The sequence below is a fragment of the Symphalangus syndactylus genome, chromosome 11 (assembly GCF_028878055.3).
Source record: "Symphalangus syndactylus isolate Jambi chromosome 11, NHGRI_mSymSyn1-v2.1_pri, whole genome shotgun sequence".
Classification (NCBI taxonomy): domain Eukaryota; kingdom Metazoa; phylum Chordata; class Mammalia; order Primates; family Hylobatidae; genus Symphalangus; species Symphalangus syndactylus.
The window spans coordinates 110,146,317-110,165,871 of NC_072433.2; the positions used below are offsets into that span (position 1 = coordinate 110,146,317).

Below are 19,555 nucleotides of genomic sequence, written 5' to 3' on the forward strand. Positions count from 1 at the left end.
ATAGGGATAGGGGTGGGGTCCTGTTTTTTTCTCAGAGCTTTCCCCTTTTGCCTGCAATCCAAGATCCTCAGAGAGAAGGCTCTTCCCTGGTCCCAAACCATGGAGGAAAGGAGCTTTCTAAACAAGCGAATGAACAGGTATGGAAGGAAAAAGGGCCACCGCAGGCCAGAGTCTCTGTGCTGTTTAGATACCACATTTTCAACCAAGTTTTTGCTGGCAGGCTGAAGGGACCTGTCTGCTAATACGGCTTAGCAAAGATTCCTCCTAGCTATATCCAGCCTTTCTCTCTCCATTTTTCTTTTTCTCCTCCCGCCCCACTCCTTTCACCTGCAGCCCACCCCCACCCCCATCCATTTCCTAGGAAAATAAATCTCCGGGAGGAGGCAGGAAGAGTGGATCTCAGCGAACCCTTCTGAATAAATGTCTATATTAATGAATTATTAACTCAGCCACCCGTGAGCTTAAACCTAGAAGCAGGAGCACCCAGGGCAGAGCGGAAAGCTGCTGAATCCTTTATTGGAGTCCTGTCAAAGGCAACCGACCATTTGTTCCACTCCCCCATCAAGAAAAAATAATATGAAAGGCAAACTTTTGAATTGTATGTCAAACGAAATCAGATAGAGGGTCTCCTGGACAGAACCCCCTTCTGCTGCTTCCTCCCTACCCCAGCCCCCAGTTCCATCCTTCCCCTCCCAGCTCAGGGTACAATGGGCTTCCCACGGATAATTTTCGGGGCGAAAATGCCCGAGAAAATGATGAATTTGGGTAATTTATCGATCCTGGCTCTTCTTCCCACTTGTATTATTTTAGAGGTCATTAATCAATGAAGAAAAACACCACCGTGTCCCCCCGTTTGCATTTAACACACTCAGGCTCCTTATTTATTCCTCTGGAACAAATTCCCAGCAAATATTCACCCATCGATTTGGGAGCGAAGGGTTTTTATAAAGGTTTGATCGCTTTCTAAGTGGTCGAAGTGATTTGTTTCCGCGGTCTTCTCAGTATTGAAGGGGGTGGGGAAGCGGATTTGAGGGGGTGCATGTCCTTGCCGTCGGTGGGCTCACTTTCTAAAAACTACTGAGATGTGCCAGGGTGGCCGTGACCAAGCGGGCCCAGGGTCAACTGTGTGAGAGGGAAGCGCCCCTCAGAGGGCGCGCAGCGTCGGGGGTCCAGCTTACGCCGCTGCGCGCCCTTGTGCGCACCAGGGGAGGATGACGCCGACCCCGCCTCAACCGAGCTCTGCGGGCATCCCGGAAGCCACGGTGGAGGCAGGGGCCCCGCCCGGCGCCGTGAGCCTGCTGGGGAGCCGCAGGGGAGGTCCAGACTCCTAGTCTATTCCCTTCCAGACCTTTTCGTTCGCTCCCGGACCTTCAGGGCTCTCCCTCAAACTTTCTCCTGCCCCCTTCACGGGAGGTCCCTGTACCCTCTGGGCCTTAGGGTCCCGTAAGCCTCGGGGTCGACTTGTGCCCGGGGTGGGTGGGGCGGAAGCTTGAATCGGATAACCCAGGTACGCCACCTGTAGACGTAGTGGGCGAGGGGGACCTCGCTACCTTCTTAGCTTCTTCCCTGGCCCCCGCAGCCAGGGGAACCAAATCTCTCCCATGGTACCCCCTCTGGCGTCAGTCTGGACGGAGTGGCTACAGGTTTGACTAGGGTGGGCAGAAGATGCACTTGGCACCTTACCGAACGGTGTTTGAATCCGCCTCCATTACTCATTAATGGTGTGACCTTAGGCAACCCATCGAAACTTTCCGAACCTCAGCGGTCCCCGTCTACAATATGGGGGTTAATGATAATGCCTTCTCCGCATGGTTGCTAGGTGGATTAAATGGACATAAAGCGCCTACCCGCGCCCGGCACGTCCAAAGCTCTCATTAACAGGTCAGCTAATCTTATTACGAGAGGAACCCTCCCTCCTCCGCTTCCCAGAGTGTGCGCGGCATGAGGCCACGGAAGCAGCTGCTGCAACTAGCATTTCAAAATCCGGAGACTTTCTAATGGTGGCAGGGGGTGAAGGGGTAGGGGGGAGGCGGGGTTCGGACAGGTAGAGGTAGGTTCTTTGGGACTTCCAGTCTTGGGGACCAAGCGCTTGGAAGTAGGAAGTAGCTGGGTTTGGGCAGAAACAAGAAGGCAGATGACGGGACCGCCGCCGGAGTCTGGACTTCCATCCCTGGAGCTCACTGTCTCTCCCAGGGAACAGAGGCGTGTCCTGGTTTCTCAGCAATGAACCAGGAGAGTGTGAGAAAGAGCATTTGTTTCTTCTCCCGTGGCCCGACAAGGCACTCTTCGGCAGTTCTGCGAGCAGATTAATTGAAACGGGCCTGGAACTTCATCCTCTCCTCCCGATGGAGTTGCTGGAGGTCTGCGGACACTGCCTGGTTAGCCTCCGGGACCACAGCGCCGTGGGTTTTCCCTCGTGGTGTCTGCCTTAAACTTGGGTGCTATCAATCTATCCAACAATGACGGATGACCTTGTCATAACGACGCCAGTCAAAACATTTTCTGTCTAACTCTGTTCCAACCAACATCGAAGCATCCTGAATGATACCCGGATGAAGTCTAAATAGCACGTTTCCCAGGCTCAGACAACTTGATTGGTGGGAAGAGAAAAAAGAAACAAGCAGAAATCAGGGAAGAATGGCTATTAATTGTTCAGACTGGCAAGTGCTAAATAAGTTAGGTTGTTTGGAGAAAGATAAATGCCGTTTCTTCTCTCTGCGGTATGGCCAGAACCCGGGCGATGGGAAAGTACCTCCTGAGTCGGTCAATTTCACACATCCTGCCTGTTTCCTCTACCATCTACTACCGAAAATGCCAGAAAGAGCCGGGGGGCAAGTGCCTAATTCGTGGGTGCGAGACTGCATCGAAGGGCTGCCCTGGCACAAAGTCTGGGGAGAGGGCATGGTGGAGGTGGGGCTGCACTCCCACCCTGCCCCTCTAACACCGGGTTTTGGGTAGAGAAACCTATGCGTGACCTCCTGGGGCAGCCGCAGGCAGCTGACTGCAAACAGCCTCGCCCGTGTCGCGGAGCAGTTGTGCCACCAGACGTAATACTGGATACTTGTCTCCGGGCTCCAACAAGGAGAGGGAAAGAGCCCTCCAGAAGACAACCCGAGAGGGGGTCAGCAGAGCGCTGGGTGGTGTGCAGACTCCACTGCAGCCGCCTCCCAGCCCCACGGCCAAGGTTAAGTCCCTCCAGGACCAGCTGTTCTCGGTCCCAGAACCCTCGGTCCCACGCCTCCCTGCACCGACAAGCCTCCCTCCTGGGCTGCAGAGGGTTTCACTGCAGCACGCAACCCGTCCCGCTCCGCCCCTAACTTTTCTCCCCGGAGGATTTATGTTAGAGGTTGCGTGGCGGGCGAGTGGACTCTGGCACCCAGAAGCACTCCGGGAAAAACTGAGCCGGGAGAAAGCGCAAACCCTGACGGCGCGGGCTTGCTCCAGCGCGGACACCACAGCGTGTGCGGAGATGCATTCCGGTTGCCGCGTTTCCACTGCTTTCAAGATCAGGGCACTGAGCTGGGACCCAGAAAAGACATATCATGGGCAGAAAGAGACAACAGGCTAGCGGCAGACGTCACGCCAAAAAAACGGGGGATGGGAGGGCGGAGGAGTTTGTGCGGGAAAGGCGCTCTAGCGGTGTGGGTCGGGACGAGTTAGAACTTCCTTCTTCCCTCTCCCCTCCCCTTCTTCTGGCCTGCCTCCCCTCCCCCCTCCGTTCTCTCCCTCTCTCTCTCTCTCTCTCTCTCTCACACACACACACACACACACACACACACTCTCTCTCTCTCTCTCTCGTATTTTGTGCTGTCGTAAAACCCACGTGTCCAGCCGGGAGGCTGCCAGAGCGTGGAGCCAAGAAGCCAGGACGCGGCAGCGGCCAAGCGCAGCAGCCCACGGCGGTTGAGTCGGGCGCCCAGGTCCGCCCGCGCTCTCGCGCCCTCCGCGGGCCTCCCAATTTTCTCGGTCGCAGGTCGGGAGGGTTCCGGGCGGCACAATCTCTAGGACTCTCCTCCCGCTCTGGTCAGGGGCATGTAGCGCACCCAGGGCGCACCCGCAAGCTCACCGAGACACCAGCACGCACCCACCGGCAGCACCGAGTTTTCAGGTAAGGTGAGGCTCGTCTGGGACTTAGAGTCTAGGGCTTGGTAAATAGGAAGGTTGGTGGTCCTAGGTTGGGGGCGTGGGGCGAGACTGTCCTGCCTCCTGGCGCCTGAGGCCAACGCGTCGGGCGCTGCGCCACCCCGACTTGGGTCGGCTCCGGGCGCTGGCTGAGGGCGGGGGCTGCGTCCTGCAGCCGAGTTCTACGGGGCAGCGCCCTCCTGTCGGGCCCCAGCATTGCTGGATGGGAGCTGGACGCTGCGATCGGGGAGGCCGAGCAGGGTGCACACAGCTCCCTCTGTGCGGCGCCGCAGCTTCGGAGTAAACTTTGCGCCCAAGCGGAGTTGGGAAGAGGGAGCCGCGGAACCAGGCGGCCGCCGGCTGAACCACCGGCTCGGGCACTTTCTCCAGGGTCCCAGCGGCCCTCTTCCCGGCCCCTTTCGCCCATCTCACGCGCCCCCTCTTCCCTGCCCTCTGCCCCCAGTTCGAGGCGCCGGACATGCTGAAGCCCGGAGACCCCGGCGGTTCGGCCTTCCTCAAAGTGGACCCAGCCTACCTGCAGCACTGGCAGCAACTCTTCCCTCACGGTGGCGCCGGCCCGCTCAAGGGCAGCGGCGTCGCGGGTCCCCTGAGCGCGCCGCAGCCTCTTCAGCCGCCGCCCCCGCCGCCCCCGGAGCGCGCCGAGCCTCCGCCAGACAGCCTGCGCCCGCGGCCCGCCTCTCTCTCCTCCGCCTCGTCCACCCCGGCTTCCTCCTCCACCTCCGCCTCCTCCGCCTCCTCCTGCGCTGCTGCAGCCGCTGCCGCCGCACTGGCTGGTCTCTCGGCCCTGCCGGTGTCGCAGCTGCCGTTGTTCGCGCCTCTAGCCGCCGCTACCGTCGCCGCCGAGCCGCTGCCCCCCAAGGAACTGTGCCTCGGCGCCGCCTCCGGCCCCGGGCCCGCCAAGTGCGGTGGCGGCGTCGGCGGCGGCGGCGGCGGCGGCGGGGATGGCCGGGGCGCCCCGCGCTTCCGCTGCAGCGCGGAGGAGCTGGACTATTACCTGTATGGCCAGCAGCGCATGGAGATCATCCCGCTCAACCAGCACACCAGCGACCCCAACAACCGTACGTAGCCGCAGCCCGCGCGCTCTCTCCCGGGGCGCCGGCGCCGGCGGGCGCGGGCGCCTGTCAGGGAGGCGGGTCGGATAGGAGTGACACGGGGCCGGGGGGGCGGGGGGAGCAGCTGGTCCTGGCCGCTGGCCCCCGCCCCCCTGATCTCTGTGACAAAAGTTTTCTGGCGTTGGAGAAGGAAAGAGAACGGATGGGACTGCCGGTGGCACTTTGGGGTTCCCTCTCCCTCCCTCTCCTCACCTGCTTCACAGTCCCAAGTGTTTGGGTCCGGAGTCTACCGTGGATCCGGCCTAACAGACCTCTGCCCTCCCGCCGGACAGTTCCCGGGGCCAGGCGGGTACGGGCAGCGTGTGACAGGGGGTGTCTGGGACCGGCCCTGCCTGGCCCTAGCCGGGACGAGGGAGGGACCCTCAGCGTTTCTGGGGAGCACGCAGACCAGGGCTTGTTTGCTACTCTCCATCCCACCCCTGGAGGGGTCATTTTCGGGCCGCGGGGTTGTGGGGGAACCGGTCGGGAGCTGTTCGCTGGCCAGGCCTCACTGGAGTAGGAATTTTAGATGAAACTGAGTCCGTTTCTCCTTGAAGGCGGGCAGTATTCTTAGATCTACTATTCATTTAAAAAGAAGGAAAAGAAAAAAAATGACTGCTACTTACTGAGAAGAAAATTTCTATTCTCCGCCGATTCCGCTGATCCCGCTTTATCCGCGCACCTTTGACCCCGCAAACATTCATAACCCATGTTGGTTTATGTATTTATTTTTAGAAATTAGGGTGACGACCGTAATTTAGTGAAAGACGCTTACTCTCCTCTTCCTCCAAGTTAATGGCAAATGCCTAACTAAACATCAGAATTCCTGTAGCTTCGGTTTCTGTATTCACAATTTGAAACGCTTATCACAAGTACAGTTCCATTTGGCGGTTTTGAAGCAAAACTCTAAATGAAGATCAAGCAATATGTACTGCTTTATACCTGCTTCTTTTTGATAATTTCAGAAGTTATACTGTGTTTACACCTATACTGTGTTGGGAGTGTTAAACGTGCTCCCAGAGACTTCTGGAGATAACATTAAAGTGTGTTAAGAGCGTCAGATTGAAAGCAATACAGGATTTGAAAGATCAGCATTCATTCAGCTATTTTCTTCATCTCATTCCTTCGTCTGGCTTCTGTATGAGTAAAGTTAATTAAAAACATTTATTTTTATTCAATTTTGAATAAGTTGCTTCTTGCAAAATGTCTACCGCTCTGTGAACTTCTTAATTCGTTGTAAAAGCAAAATAAGTTCAGTTATAGCTTTTTAAAGGATTCCCTAAGTCGTTGATTTGATGAAAAAAACCACTGGGCAACTGCCTCGTGGTTGAGGTTTATGAATATTTTCATTATGTTGGACATAGTTGTGATGGAGATAATAATTACCAACAAAAAGAGCAGTCGTATTTACTTTTTTCCTTATAAAGTTTGAGAGTAAAGCACTGGCTTAAAATAGTGGTTTCAATTCTAATTTTGCTGTGCAGTTGAGAAGACTTGTATTTCAGAGTTTCAGAAAGTTTTACAAAATTATACTCTCCCAACAGATTTCAAAAAATACTTATCTCCTACGGAATTTCTTGAATGTGTGTTTTTGAAGCAAATATTTTAAATTATGAAATAAAAAGATTTTTAAACTGCCTTGGAAAAGGTATGTCTTACTGCTAAGTGAAATATAGCCATTGCAGGCTGAGAATGCTTCATCAATCTTGCAATTTCACTTCTGAGTTAAATATATGCTAGAGAAGTCACCAGCAGTACACCCCAAATCCCTGGCTGTGTGCTGAGCTCCTGTACTGTTTACAATGCAGTCTGGAAAATGAATACGTTTTCACCAGAGAAAACAGACTAATCCGAGAAAGAATTAGGATAGATTCCTAATTAATATATGGGTATTGAACCAGTTTATTTCCTGGGTAACTTTTTTCTCTGGTTGGAGAAAATAAATTACAATTTTATTTAAATGATTTATATTGTGTTAATCTTCTGATATCTCCTTTTGAGCCAACTGGATTGTTTCAGTGTGTGAAGTGCAGGGGAAAAGACAGAAGGGAAAGAAAATTAGATTGTCCTATTAGAGTTACACCCCACGTTGCTCACTAATTAAAGGGCAATTGAGAAAGAAAATAGAAAGCTGAGATAGCACTGTGTAATGCTGGGAGACGAGATCTCCCATTCTTCCAGGAACTTCTCTGGACAAGCAAGCTTAGGCACTCATTTGAAGCCATGGGATGTACTTTTATAAAGATGAAACGTGATTGAGTTTAATCTAAGTAGGGGCTTAAAACAAGTCAGAAATGCAAATACTGGGAAACTCGTTTCCTTTGGCAGGGGAAGTTGGCGTAATAGTTATTGAAAGGCTGTGAAAAACAGAAGCTTCTCCTCATTCTCGAGTTGCATGTGAGTGGGGGTGGAGTGAAAGGAAGGGTGGAGGCAGAGGGAAGCTCCTATTAATTTATCATGTATAGATTTCCCTAGTTTTTCTTTTAGTTTTTTTGCCATCTCGCTCTAAAAGAATTCTGTGAAGTGACCACTTAACATTGCTTCATTTTGTCATTTCGTACTTAAAAGGATAGATATTGAGTTGTTTTCTCTTTTTCTCACAAGGAGAAATAAAAAGTGCGGGATGTGGGGGTGCCTCCTTACTTCTGCCTTCCCTTTAGCAAAGTAACTTTTTGCCTAGGATCAGCAATACATATCATTGCTCTGTAAGAAAAGAACTTAGGAACACTAGTTTCAGCTTGAAACTTTATTGGCATCTATGGCAAATGTCACAGTGATGGGGCTTGTAGCACTCTTTCGTTCCAAAAGATTTTAAAACAGCAGAAACTGCAAGCTACCCGAGTGAGCTTTTCCAGTATATTCCTAACTCCGTATCAATTTACCCTGTGACTGAAGTACACTTTCCACCGAAGCTCTGAATGCTTTGCTGCTGCTGCTGCCTTCTCTTAAAAATCAAGTGGTGCCTCCTGCGATATAAATGGGGGGATGGGGCCCTTCCTTCCCCGTCTAATATGACTGCCCTCATTTGCTGCTGGGCTCCTCAAGCCATTGATTTAGTCAGGCTCCATCGGAGTGGCCTCTTCCCGGGTTCTGGGGGCTGGTGCCTTGCCTGCTCTTGAAAAGTAGAGAGAGGCAGTCACAGGGCGCGCCTGGCGTTTCTGAGGAGCATCCCGGGTGTTCTCTCAGCACAGCCCATTAGTTTTTCTTGCCTTTTTTGTAAAGATGTGCTTCCCTAGGACCTGGGAGGGAGGCGGGAACTGAGCCACTTTGGGTGTCTCGGGGGAGAGTTGGACTACTTTGCAAATTCCCCAGTTGGGGGGAGGGGTCTCTGTCCCCTCCCGATTTACTGGAACCCTCCTGCGCAGGGAACAGTGCTGGAAACAGCGCCGATGTGCACGGGTGTGGGAGCGGGGCTTGAGGCTTCCTTTTTGGGAACGCCAGGCTTTCCAAGGGTTTAGGAGAGGGGCTGGGGAGAGAAAAGGGAGTCTGGGCCTAACACTGGTTTGTCCGGTTGCTTGCTAAGGGGTCAAGGAAAGAGACAAAGGAGGGAGAGTGTCTTCTGACCTTCCCTAATCCCTTCCCACCCAGGTGGAAAACGTAGGTCTTGTTTGGGCAACTTCGAGCCCAGTGGCACACCAGCAGGCTTTTCGTGCAACCGAGAAACATCCACTGCGCCCCTTCTGCCCTGCGCCTCCTCTATCAGACCAGCGAGCGCCTTAGATTGCAGACCTGGTCCGGGTGGGAGGGAGCTTTGGCTTCAGTGCGTGGGCTTTTGTGTTTTTCTCTCTCTCTCCCTCTTCTCTCTCTCTCTCTCTCTCTCTGTCTCTCTCTCGCATGTGTGCAAGCCCAGCCTCATCCCGTAACACACATGATTTAGCTATTTTACATCTTTCGTTATCTAGCGCCCTGAAACCGAACATAGAGCCATATATTAGATTGAGGTTAGAAGAGGTGGCGACTGTTTATTCAAGGTGATAAAATGGTCCATCAGCAGTAATCTCCATCGATATGTGCCACCAGGAGATGAAGAATGAGGGGACAAGCCACAATTAATTGCCCTATAGTTTTGTAGGAGAGAGTGGAGCCAGCCCAGACCCGCTTCGATCTCCTCTCGCGGCTCCTATTCATCATCTCCGCATTGTATATGGCAGCCTTGCAGGGGCAGGGGCCGGAGAGGTTTATCTCTGCGCAATATTCTATCACCCTTACAAACTGGCGCTCCCGTTTAATTTATTAATACAGTCATTGGAAGACAAATAAGACCCACATTTTCTCCCTCCCACGTTCTTGCCCTCTTCCTTTTGTCTCTCCCTCTTGGTCCCAGGGCCAAGCCCGCAGCCAGGCAGGGCAGAGAACGCCCAGAGCTTTTGCGATTCGCGGGGAGGTTTAAATTCGCGTAGAGGGAGAGTTCCTGAGAGAATTCCCAGGAGCTGGGCCGCCCCGCAGGGTCGAGACTGAAATCAATTGGCTCCCCTTCCGGCGGCCAGGCAAACCTGCCTCGCCTCTGGATCTGCTTCTAGACCCGCTCCCGGGGCTTGGAAGACCCCTGCCGGGTAGAGGAGGAGGGCCGGGTGGGTGGCGGGGTGCAGTGGGGACGTCGGATCGTGGGTGGTGTCGGCGGCCACGCCTCATGTTAGAAGAGAGCCTTTCTTGGGCAGGAGCGGGGTGGGACCTTCAAAACTCAGCCTTCGGCGCTGAGGCCTGGGCGCCTCACCCCTCCCATCGCTCCCTTTCAGCCATCTCATCTAGCCTATGGCTCGAGAAGGCAGTGAGGGGACCGCAGGCTGGAGCCCCGGGGGCGTGAACCCCACGCGGGAGGTTCGGGCCCGATGCTCTGCCTGCCCGCCCTCTTCGCGGCTCCCCAGCCCCCACGCCCCTCCCCGCCTAGGGCGCACGCGGCACTGCCAGCAGGCGGCACTCCCGGGTCCTCGTCACCGGGCTGGGATCGAAGGGCGCCGGCCCCTCAGGTCTCGGCCTGCGGGACTGAGTGCCGCGACCTTGGCGGCGGTAGGGGAGGATTTACAACCCGGGTAGGTAGTGGCGCCCAGGCGGGGAAGCAGGCTTTTCACCTACTCCTTGGTTTCCTATATACAGGGCGGGTGAGAGCCAAAGAAGGACTCGGGCAGGTACTGGGGAGTGAAGATGTGGTGTAGCGTGCGCTCCGCTCCCCGTGCGCCTACACATGACTGTTGGCCTCTCAGCACACCAAAAGCCCGGAAGGGTTTTATATTTCACCTTTCCTAGACCCAGAAGTGAAATTCCAGAAAAGAAAACCGTGGCCTGCTTTGCCGCCTTTACCTTAAAATAGATATATTGTAAAGATCTATTGCACTTTAAAGGCATTGAAACAATACAGAAGGATAGGAAATGCAGAGTGAAAGTCTGCTCTTAACTGCACTTGGCCTGGCCTTCTGATGCCAGTAGGCGAACAAGTCTGTAACCTAATGACAGCACCTTCCTTTACTCAGAGACCCTTAGACAGGAGCATTGACAGATTTATTCAAGATAGAAGAGGAACCATGGTCTCTTATATTACCTAATGCTAAAATGGCATTTCAAAGTGTGTTGCTTAGAGCATATGAAAGTATCTCTCAAAAATGTAAAAAATTATTTATGAATAACAATTATGAACTTGTACAAAAACTCTTCCCTTGATTTTAAGAGAAAGTATGAACATTTACTTGCTTCCTTGTTAGGAACCTAAGGAGTTGTATTATGTATTGCTTGGCCTGGAATGCTCTGTGTGTGTATATATAATATAATGACATATATTATATACCTTTATACATAGTTTGGCCCTCTCATATAGCCTGCTTCTCTTTCAAACCTTTTCATGTAGGTGTTTATACTCTGCTAGAATGTTTGTCTTCTTGAGCATATTTGTCAATCTCAAGAAATGTTACTTGTTTTTAATATCCTCGAGTTATCCTGAGACTCAGACGTAAGTTAGAACCCAAATGTTTCAGCTGGGGGGATTTTGTGTATTAAAAAATAACATTGGAATATAACATGTATCTTGATGGCAGTTGGTCAACTTTTCTGGCAGAATATTTTGATATAGCATGAAGTGGTTCACAAATTAAGAAGACCCCTGTTGGGTAGGCTAATTAAAGTTGATTGACTTTGTCTAGCCTGCTGTGGACCTAACACACAGATAGTCTTCTAGATATTGGGAGAGCCTCAGTTTTTCACTCTTCATAGTAGCATAATGTTACTATTAAGTTTTTCAACTCTTTATGGAGATGAAACAATAAGTTGAAGACAGCTTTAGAGGACTTCTTGGAGAAAGGCCTTAGCCACAGTTTTATTATCATGCATTACAAATATTAGAAGTGTGCTTTTTATCTATGGAGGTAGTGGCTGGAGTTGGTACCTATGCTGATGTCGTTGATGGGATGACACGTGTGGAGAAACATGTTGGAAGTTGACAATCTCTGGTACAGGCTGCTAGGGAATGAAAACTAAACACTCTTGCTTCTCACCATTTGCATCATTGAGTCAAGCAGAAAAAAACAATCAGTTAAGCAACTCCCTGAGGTGACTTATTTCTATTTCCATGGACATATTGCCTTTGCTTATTGTCATTTGCTTGTAGCTATTTTTGCAAAGGTGCTGAAAGGCTGTCTCTGATGTCAGACAGTAACATTCAAAATTATAGACATTATCTATGTATTTTCCTATCCAATCTCTTACTTTAATGTCCGAAAACACAAGAGTGTGGGAAAGAGAGAAACCTCTATAACGCAATCATGCTACAGCAATTTTCATGGCCCCCGAAGTTACTTCAGTGAAATATTTCAATTCAATTGAGTCATGAGTTTGAATGTTAAATTCTCCCACCTTTCATTAGTCTTTTAAAAATCTCTGGGTTTAGAGGCCTTGCAGTCAGGCAGCCTTGACCGTGAATCCTTTCTCTGCCACTTTCTCCCTTCTGGTTCTTGGTGGAGTAATAGTGCTTGGGAATTGCTTTATCTGCAGAATGGGAATCATGATACTTAGATAATATGCTGGTTGTTGGTTCTAGACAGGTGTCTGACACATGGTATGCACTGTAATTGTGTTTATTGTCTTTCATGTAATTCTCAAAATGTCTTGAAGTTTTTATTTTAACAATCAATAAGCTTGAGAGGGTGTGTAAAGTGCGTGTGTTTCAGAGGGGCTGACATATGGATAAGTGTGCGAATACTCCCATCCAGGCCCTGGGGTCAAAAGCAGAGTCTGGAAGAATTTTAACAATAGTTTGTGTTGCTGGCAGAGGAGGGACAGAAGAGGGCCTTTGTGCGAGGGAGGACCAGCAGCATGGACACTTCTCTACTTTCCGAAACAAGTTGTTGCTTTTCACCTCAGAGGTCTGGGGACATTTCTGAGAAGCTTGCAGCCCTCATTCTTCCAGCTCTCTTGGGAGGAGTGGAGGAGTAGCTGCTGACTGAGGCAAAGGTTTGGCTGTCTAGAGCCCCCTCGAGTGAGACAGGAGGTTACATAGTCAGCCCTCGTTTGCTCTGAAGCAAATGGCAAATCGAGGGCTCCGTTACCATGCTGGGTTGCAATTAGGTGTTCCTGACACAAACGTTTCATACAGACTCACAAGTTTCTTGGGCATTTCGGCCATTTCAGCGCAGATAGGGCACATCCAGGGTGATCCACCAGGCCTGGCTGCGGCCAAGGCTGGCGGCAGGTACCCGGGTGCCCCGAGGGCCACCGGCCGCCCCGCGCTGGCGCATCCACCGGTGGCCAGCTTTCACCATGTCTGCCAGGCGGGACTCACCAGGTGTCAGGCTCAGTGCCATAAGCCTGACACTTGCGCGGGGTCGCCGTGGCTCCTCAGGGAAGCTGGGCCAAGGAGGCTGGGTCACGCCGGCGGGCGCCGAGGCCACCTTCTCGGGGCGGGCCCTCCGCGCTGAGGCGCAGACACGGCGGCTCCTCCAGGCCCATTAATAACCCGGAGGGCGCTGCGATCCGACAGCGCAGTCGCCACAGGCTCTATTTCCCGTGGCCGCCTGCCCCCTTCCAGCCCAGTTCGAGTGGAGGGATACTGGGCGCCCACTACCGCCCGGCCCGGCGGGTGGGGGTCCCTCTAGCGCAGGCTGCTTTGGAGAGTGTCGGAAACAGCTTCACCTACAGCTTCACCCATTGTATAGCACAACAGAATCGCATTTAGCCTGGAGAACAGCCGTCGGGGCAGGAGTTGGTGCCTTCGCTAACAATTACGCTGATCGTTAAATTGGCTATTCGTTTCTTTCCGGGGTCTAGGGAGAGTGTGCACACCAAACCCTCCAGAACAGCACCCCCGTTCCCCACCCCGCCCCACCTGTCCCCGCCCTGCTTCAGTGCCTGGAGGGAGAACTGACTGGTCGCTTGAGGGACCCCAGTGCGGGCGCGCCCTTGGAGTCCTGGGGCTGCGGCTCCTGCTCTACCGGGCTGCAGGCTTGCTCTGCCCTGTCCCGTGGCGTTTGGGAGGCGGTCGAGGAAGCCTCCGAGTCTCTGGGTCGAAGGAAGTGCGAATGGCACCCGTGATAGACTGGTCGTCTCCCCCACCCTGCCCCGTCTGGTGATTTTAAATGTCTCCTGTGTAATTGTAAAAAGAGGAAAGCTAAATACCCAGACGACCAGTATAGAATCTCTTCGAGATAGCAGATTGGGCAAGAGACGGGCTGTTTTTCGCAATATAAGGATAAACACATCCTGAAACTCCAGATAGAAACCTCAGGAATGGGCGAGAGGGTCAGAAGGAACGAGAGACAGTAGGGAAGAGAGAGAGAAAGAGAGACAGAGACAGAGGGAGAGATGCAGAGAGACTGAAACAGGAAGAAGACTCCTGGAACTGTATGTTCCGTAGAGAGCGGACATGCTATCTGCACCCAGATCCGAAGGCTTTTTGGGGAGCCTAGAGTCCTGGCCCGGTACCAGGCAGATCTGGGTGCGGCGAATTCCAAGGGAGCGGCGCGGGTTCTCTTCTCCTCCTCCTCTGAGTTGCTTCGGTGCCCCCAAGGCATCACCTTCCTCGAAGGTGGCTTACCCAGGCGGGCGGTGATGCTGTTGTCTCGGGAGTTTACTCATAGATGGGCTGCTCGGAGCGGCTGGATTAACCCGCTCCCTTCCCTTCCTTCTTCTTATCTCCCGCAGGTTGCGACATGTGCGCGGACAACCGCAACGGCGAGTGCCCTATGCATGGGCCACTGCACTCGCTGCGCCGGCTCGTGGGCACCAGCAGCGCTGCGGCCGCCGCGCCCCCGCCGGAGCTGCCGGAGTGGCTGCGGGACCTGCCTCGCGAGGTGTGCCTCTGCACCAGTACTGTGCCCGGCCTGGCCTACGGCATCTGCGCGGCGCAGAGGATCCAGCAAGGCACCTGGATTGGACCTTTCCAAGGCGTGCTTCTGCCCCCAGAGAAGGTGCAGACAGGCGCCATGAGGAACACGCAGCATCTCTGGGAGGTAAGTGGCCGGCTGCACAGCGCCTCCCCACCGAGTAGGAGCCTTGGCCAGCAGGGAGCATTGGCCGGCAGGGAGCCTGGCCTTTGGCGGTGGCAACTGCGAAGAGAGCCTCCCTTGGTCCCCAGAGGGTAGCGGAGAATAGATTTCTCAGGTCCTGTAGATGCCTGGTGTCTGAAGCACCTGCAGTAAGGAGGCTGACAGAGCTGGGACTGACACAATAGCAACCCAGCCAGGGAAACAGCCTACAGGTGTCTGAAGACAGAGTCACCTTAACCTGCCTCCGTTCCAGCTGGAATGGATTTGACCCTTGGTCTCTCTGAATTTTGAGAAAAAGAGAAAACAGCTGAGGAGATGGAGCAGAGGAGGGTGGGCATTAGAATGTTTGAGCTGGGTGACCTTTATGTCCCATTCCAAGCACTTCCAGTGTGTTTCTGTGTAGTGAGCAGAAAGGAACAGAAGCATAGAGGGGAGGAAGGAGAGGCTGGCCCCTTTTCTCACATAAAAACAATTTTGTCAGTGTTAAACGTGAGAGATCACATGTTTCACAACTTTTAAAGGGCCCAAAGTAAGCAAATTATATTGGGAATCAAAGGGCCCAAAATAAGCAAATTATACTGGGAATCAGAAATCACAAATTCTGCTGCTTCTCTGACGAACGGAAATTATGTGATCTTCATCAAGATGGAGAATCACAACATGGGAACACTGTGAGCACTTTGGTGTAACCCAATTGAGTATAGTACTTTAATGGCACAATCTTACCTGAAGCAATTATTTAAAAATAACCTATTTGAAAAATGTCAGCCCGAGGTTTCTCCCGAAACGTCGTGGTGGATTATTGAGGTTCACTTCTGAAGAGATAGATGCTTATCATTAGGTCATTCCCCTACCAATCTTAGCCACCTCCATCCATGGAAAGTTGTCTATGTAATACAAGATGCCAGAAGTCATACCCTTAAACAATATGTAAATCTGAGTAACTGGACAAGTGGTATAATAAAGTGGGAATAGGTAGAAAATAAAGTTTCTTAAATGCCAGGGGTCAAGTTGACATGAACCCCTGGGCTCCATTAATGCATCATTTCTGCAAGAGATTGCCTCTCATACTTGGCTTGCTGGCCTGTCAAAATGATCTTTTTCACTGTGAGCTGACTTATATTCACTAAATAAAGCTCATGGGACTCATTAATCCACTCAAATTTTCAATGAGTGCCCACTCTGGCCAGCACTATATTAGGCCATGGAGATACAGTGTGAAAAACAGACCTGGTATCCAGAACCCTCCTGTGACTGTTGGGGATGGGGTCCTGAGGCCTGTGTCTGCAAAGCCTCTTTTGAAGAGGAGGAGCTGAGCATATGAGTCTACAGCCCAGCAGCCCAAAATGAGGACGTGGAAGCCAATGAACTACCTACCCTATAGTTATCTGCTGGAGTGCCCCAGCTCAAAGCATCTGGTTTGGAAACATTTTGGTTTTTGTTTCTGACTAATGAATTGTAACCTCCAATGTGGTTTAAAGTTTATAAAACACTTTTAGGTACTTCTCATGTTCCAGTGGTGTTAGTAGGAACTCTAATATCATATAGTTAAAGGTCTGCCAACATTTTTCTAAGAAAATCGTACAGCAATTGTTCAATAGTACAAATTTACTCTACCTGAAAATGTTAAAACTGAACACTATTATATTGCCGTTTGATGCCTGTTTTTAGAGTGCCAGGGGACAAAGACATAAACATGAAAAAAAATCTCATAGTTCATTGTGGGTTTATCCCCCGCCCCCCAGAAGGCTTTGAATGATTGGGATGTTGGCAGGAGGCCACTACACATATAGACTATAACAATGCATATTAACACTGAAAACTATGAAACCTTTCTTTTCTACCTTTACTTGTACTTGATGACGTTAAAATTTTGTTGTAGTAAAGAGACTGGGGAATTTAGTCAGTGTTTTACTTCTTCTTGATACTTCAGTAGACATAAAGTGAATTTTATCTATTGTTCAGGGCATGTGAGTTGAGTGTGCTGGGATGGTTCTTATAGTTGGTTCTCTGTTAGATAAAAGACTTGCTGGGTGTATGCTTGGATGATCTACAGGATCCAACTCCTAAATTCAGGACATAATCTATTTTTTTTTTATTATCTGTAACAACAGTTAGAATAAGGTACATTTGGGAATTGAAGGGATTTAAAAACTTCAGCCATACAAAATGTGTCAGTCTCCTGGGAGATCACATGAAATGCGACTAACTGGGGCCAGGTAACTGAGTGCCAATATCCATTTGTAAAATAAAATACTTACTTTATAAAATATGTTTCAGATTTTTATTAGCATAATGATTTTTAAGATATAGAGTATGAGTTAAAAATCTTTAAGCATTATGATTTATTTTTATGAAAGATGACTGCTTGAATTGTTACATTTATAATACAATATTCCAAATGTTAGATTGTTCCTTAAATTTAGTTCTTTCTTTCAAAGATAAATTTTATTCTGAAATTTAAAAAATCATCATATTATTCATATTAGAATCAGTAAGTGGAATACATTGTAGGTCTATCGGAAATGTTTGGCAATAATTGTTTAATGACTCATGTAATAATTATCCATTTCAAAAACTTATTCTTTTAGATGGCTTCCAGAATAGCAAGTCAACAAAGTGTATTAAAAAAATTAAAAGCAGTTGAATCATGATTATTTTATTTTAAAATGCAACTGTAATCATTTCTCTTCCTCACATTTTTTCAAGTCATTTGCTGATGAAGAAATGTCTTTTTATTTCAAGTTCAATACTCAGGTCCTGATGGATCTTACCAGGGTTACTTATCTTTATTTCAGTACAATAAATGGATTGCTAATCTTTTCCTGTCACTGTTTCCAAGTAGATGATGGATTTTTGTTTCAGTTTACAGTTCATTGTTTTTAGTATGGTTGTACTTTATTATACACATGAAGCCTTATTACAGAAACAATCAGATTCACCTTAGTTCCTCCTTTTATTTAATCATTAAAAGCTCTATTTTCTTTGTAGAAAAATGACTTTTTGTTATTTAATATATATCAGCCATGGAGAGCTTGTTTGGTTTGTAAACATGCAATCGTTTTTTTAGTTAATATTTTCTTTGTGTATAATCACAGTTCTTCAAAATACAGCAATTTAAAGGAAGTTAAATATCATTTCATTATATTCGATACGTTTTGACTCTTCTGGGTATTTATGGGAAATTCCAAGAGAGTTTTTTCTTTCTTTTTTTGCAATAAGACAAGGTAATTTTTTATTTTTTATAGTTTAAGAAGACTACAAGCTGAAAGCCAAATAATTAGTCATTTATTTTTGCCAGTTTCTTTTAGAATCAGAATTTTAATGTGTTTTTTAAACAATAATAAATTCAGATACTTTAAAACAAAACATTACAGGGTGCATCAGACAATGACTTGACTTGGTTATATATATTTATTCCAAGACTTGGATGCATGATACATTTCTAGCTATTTGGACATATTATGAAATAAAATCTTTCTCAATGTTTTCCAAAGAAAACAATCTTTCTCAGCAATTAGGTCTTATTGATGAGAATGAGATAATTTTATCCTAATGTGTTTTCCAATAAAGAAGTGAAAAGGCACATTTGATTCCAACATTTATGAAAACATTATCTCAATTATTAATGTGCCCCCTTTCCCTTGAGATAAATTAATCTAGTTGCACATGGTTTCCTCTTTCTGCTTAACATCAGAATTTAATATGACTGGACCTGAGGAATGTACCCAGTGTATACTTAAAATTCTACTGGAATAAAATACGGAAGTTTAAAATTAGGTTACAGTTTAAGATAGGCTAGAATTACTCAGGCCTTTCAACTCAGTGTCTGACTTGACAAGAAATTTTAGCAAGAATGACAAAATAAATTGCACTTATTTTCACCCTAGAAAAATTATCCTGCTAATTGAAATAATGTAGTGACTTGTTAGTAATACAGTTAAGATACTAGAAAGGGCTTTAATTTTACAGAACCTGTCTTCTCTTTGCCTGAGTAAATTTGAGTGTCTTGTTTTCATTTGCACTATGTGGAAACCTTCATTATTTTTCTTCAGAAAATCAAGGGGAATAACATAATGTGAGCCTTTTTGTGATTTGGTTTTGTGCCATAATATTTTAGACTTAATAAGAGTTTTGCTGTTAAGCAAATGGTCTATTTTTCATCATTACTGCTTAGCTTAAGTCAAAATATATTAATGAAAACCAATATTAAAAATATATTACACATTGCTAAATGTTTATATTTCAGAACCATCATAGGTAATTGGTTGTAGAAGAAAATGAATTGATTTCATATTTTAAATATATTATGTATGTTTCTATAAATGACTCAATTTCATATATACAGTACTATACCCACTTATATGTATTTAGATGTTGAAACAATTATTTTAAATTAATCATTTTCAATTAAATTAGAATCATTTAAAAGTTGTCCCTGTGACAGTACTGTAATTATGTATTCCATATTCTGCTTTATAGACTTTGGCTCATTTTGGCGTGATTCACCAAAACAGTAGGGGATAGAATTATGTGGCTGTCGCAGTTTTATTGAAGTAAAAATCATGTTTTTCAGCAATTTATCATTTAATATAGTAGTCTGCCTGTCAGTTTGGTTTTGAATATGTCAAATTTGTGAAATTCAAATAATTTCTCCTTAAAAATAAAGCATAGTAATGCTACTATTATGTTTTAAATTATGCAGAGTAACAGCTGGTGTATCTCTCTGGCTTTGCCTCATTTGATTTGAAGATGTCTTTTATAGTGGTGCCCATTTGATAGAGTGTGAGCATTTTGTAGTTTTACATAAACTGTAAAACCATCTGCCACCTCTTGGAATGGTTTCCCGCATTG

General features: G+C 48.5%; 1 protein-coding gene and 1 long non-coding RNA gene across 3 annotated transcripts in view; one reads left to right on the forward strand and one right to left on the reverse strand.

The window, feature by feature from the left end:
* Positions 1–852: 852 nt before the first annotated feature.
* Positions 853–5,274, reverse strand: LOC129492996 (uncharacterized). Its single transcript, XR_010114492.1, has 2 exons — positions 5,138–5,274; positions 853–2,589 (listed from the first exon to the last, which is right to left on the reverse strand). It is a non-coding gene; the product is annotated as an uncharacterized lncRNA (long non-coding RNA).
* The window catches only part of PRDM6 (PR/SET domain 6), a 100,269-nt gene continuing 84,059 nt past the window's right edge, over positions 3,346–19,555 (forward strand). The window contains exons 1-3 of one of the 2 annotated variants that reach the window (XM_055298606.2): positions 3,982–4,108; positions 4,586–5,201; positions 14,358–14,665. In XM_055298606.2, coding sequence (XP_055154581.1) covers positions 4,601–5,201; positions 14,358–14,665 — 909 coding nt within the window. In that variant the 5' untranslated portion in view covers positions 3,982–4,108; positions 4,586–4,600. Of the gene's footprint in view, positions 4,109–4,585; positions 5,202–14,357; positions 14,666–19,555 lie in introns of both variants that reach the window. The other variant, XM_063612962.1, reaches the window with a different exon arrangement.